A 3489-nucleotide genomic window follows, 5' to 3' on the forward strand; every position below is an offset into this window, starting at 1 on the left:
ATTACATCCTTCTCTTAACCAATACTCATTTGTTTCAAAAGTGCGTTCGTCGACCAAAACCCAATTTGATATTTTCAAATATGTTTCCACATTGTTTTGATGTGTGTCACAAACCATCATTTTATTATTTCACTGTCAAACATCAGTGCAATGAATGTGTGCTGTTTGTGTTTGAAAAAACTTAATTGGTGTGTCATTTTTAAAATAATGTAAAATTTTGATTATATTCATCATTTTGAGAATTAATTATCACAAGTGGTTTTGTGAATTTCGGTTTGCCTCCATTATTTTTTACATTTATTCTAAAATTTGCTAATTTTTCATGCAAACATTGTAATAGTGTCAAGTTTTCATGTTGTGTCTAAAGTAAAATGTTTCCAAGTGGTTTTAGTTGTCGCTATTCTTTTTACAAAAATGTTGTTTGTTTGACGCTTTCCAAAACTTTTTGGTAAAAAATCAAAACAAAATATCAAATAAATGGTAGCAATTATACGTGTATGCCGAAAAAAGACACGAAAACAAAGTTTTAAAACTCAGCATATTGAATATTAGTAGAAATAAACACCAAATAAACAATATGGAAGATGTTTTCCCAGTGGTTTTATTTGCCGGGTGGATAAATTGAATAATAAATGCAAACATAAAAAATGGTAAAGATTTATCATTAGAATACCAATTAAAATGTTCACAAGTGTTTTTATTGCCGGGTTAATAGTTCTGGCAAAAATACATTTTGAAAATAATATTCTTTTATACTCTAATTGGTTAAAATAATCAATAATATAATTATGTAAATTGTAGCAATAGTTTAAATTTGCCTCGAGTTGATAATTTGATAAATCAAAAAATGAAAATAATTATATTGATATTAACAGATTATTTAATAGTTATATATCGGGTAATTAGGATAAAAAAAGCAAAAAACCATTATAATTTGATGATAAAGCACAATCAATAAACAAAAATCAAGGAAACAATTTTATAATCATATTTTTACTATAAATTACTATAATAAAATGGTTATAATTTGATAGTTAATTAATAAAAATACATAATTTTTTTATTTTTAATTGTTAGAATGGAGCAATTAACAACAATAATACAGTTTTATTAATTATTACATATAAAACCAATTATATACAGAACAAGCAGTGAAAGTATAAAATTTCAGTTTATTACAAAATAAATAGGGTTTGAAAATTATACAACAATTTTAAGTTACATTTTCCCATTTTTTCAGTTTTTAATTTTTGGTCAAAAAACTGAAAAAAATATTCAAAAAAATAAAACACATTTTTATTTTATTTTCAAATTTGACTTTGCTGAAAAATAAATTGAAAAATAAACTCGAAAAATGATTAGACAAAAAACTATACAAAAAATTTTGCCAAAAAGTTGATCACATGTTTCACAATTTTACAAATTTTCAATAAAAAAGGTTTACCAATGATTACTATCTGGTGTCATATAGTGACGGGTAAAACATTTATAAAATAAAAAAAGACTTATAGAAAATAAAAAATTTTCAAAAATTAACCAAAGCAAGTCAACTGAATCAACTTTTTGTGGGAAGGTGAAATCCAGATAAATTTTATTTTTAGAATTATTAAAAACAAATTCAAAACACGAAATCGATTAGTTTTCGCGCAAACTAATGGTTTTAAAGACCCATTTTTCCTATTTTCCATGTGTTCAAAGTTGTCAATACTTGTTGTTACGAGACACACACAAAATTTTTCATGAGAGCGCTTCGATTTTTATCATTTTTTCATTATTTAAATTGGTTTGTAACACGCCGTTCTTAATTAAAGATATTTTTAGTTTAAACACAAAAATAATAAAGTGACTTATTTTAAGTAAAAAAATCAAGGATAAAATTTATCCAGTTTTCACTAAGTAAGGTTAATTTAGCGTATTTATAATCAAATTATATTTATATTATTCAAAATAGTACATTTTTTAAAAAATAATAAAAAAATAATTCATTATTAAAGAAACTAATAACAACTACAAAAAATAGTAAAATTATGAAAAATTAATTTTGAATTAGATAAAATAATTAATGAACTATTTATAAAACGATAAAATATAATTTGAATAACCATCAAACTCAAGGTATTTTATTTATTCAAATTAAATGCTATAAAAAGAATATATTAAACTAAAATAAAATGATTATAATTTTATTATAATCATTTTATGCAAAACAACAAAAATTTTAGTAGACAAATAATATCACATTTATTAATTGGAACAACATTTGTATTTTGATTATACAGGAGGCAAAATAATAACTTGACAAAGAATAAATTGATTGACAGCACGATGATTGACCAAAATGCCCAATTAACGATTTTTGGTTAGTTGTTTTAGTTTTTTTTCGGGAATTACCACTCATTCTATTTTTATAATTAGAAATTACTTGACAAAGACTACAGTACAGAGAATGAGCCACCTGACATGAATGAGTGACCTGATAGTATTTATGTTATAATATTTAAACCATTGTTTTACTTTTCATTAAACTGAAAAAACTAAAAATAAACAAAAACTGATAGTATTTTAAATAGTTAAATACCATAAATGTAGTTATTCATTCTGAGCAAAAATTCGGAACTTGAAATCGAATTCAAATGAACGTGGGTTTGTTCTCTTTGAGTCGAAAGGTACATTTTCATTATCAGTAATTGAATTCATGCTGGGATCAGCTGTTATATGTTGTGATCGTTGTGCTGGAATAACATCCGTTTCAGCTTGTATCACCTGTATTGGGACAACCCAAGGCAAAGTTTCCATTTGGATTGTGACCAAGAAGCGATCAACTTCTGGTACAGTGAAGTACTCAATCATTTCTGAAGTAAAAACATTACCGGCTTCCTGGAGTAAACGACTTGCCTCCTTTAACGAAACAATCATTCACTTCACTCGACCCAAATTAACACCAACAACACCGGACCTTTTGAACGAAGCTACTATTATCTTTTTCGTCGCCTTTGATTCCATTACTTCCAACACTTTCTTTGTGATATGTTATTGGCATACCAGTTGGTTCTCTTAATGTATCAGACGTTCTCAACGAATTGTGGAGTCTTCCGTCTTTATCGCTCAATTCTCGGATCCAATCACTTAAACCTTTCTGGAACTCATCCTCTTGTTCAACCATGCAAGTCGGGATTGAAGGAAGTGACCTTTCCTCAATTGTTGTTGAACCTCTTGTATTCATGGCTTGCTTGGTAACACCAAAAAGCACAAATCTAGTGGTTGGACAAGATGGCTCGAATGAGGTACGAAGTAATGAAAAATGACATTGTGGTGACTTGCAAACTGGGTCATTTCACTACTAATTTGACCTGTGAAATTGTCCATTGCTACGACCGCTGTTTCGTTTTCAAAATTCAACAGTTTTCTTGTCCTTGCAATGTGTGGTATGAGATGGTTAACTAACCACAATTGAAAATTGTTCCACTGACAAACCCCGTTTTTGTATAA

The 3489-nt window shown here is 27.1% G+C and overlaps 1 protein-coding gene across 1 annotated transcript; it reads right to left on the reverse strand.

Moving 5' to 3' along the window:
- Window positions 1–2589: 2589 nt before the first annotated feature.
- EIN_210650 (hypothetical protein) lies at window positions 2590–2916 on the reverse strand (the record flags this gene model as incomplete). Its single annotated transcript, XM_004259693.1, has 1 exon — window positions 2590–2916. The coding sequence occupies one exon, from the start codon at window positions 2914–2916 to the stop codon at window positions 2590–2592; it is 327 nt and encodes a 108-aa protein (XP_004259741.1).
- Window positions 2917–3489: the final 573 nt, after the last annotated feature.

The sequence above is a fragment of the Entamoeba invadens genome, assembly GCF_000330505.1.
Source record: "Entamoeba invadens IP1 unplaced genomic scaffold scaff_1105074725669, whole genome shotgun sequence".
NCBI lineage: Eukaryota > Evosea > Mastigamoebida > Endamoebidae > Entamoeba > Entamoeba invadens.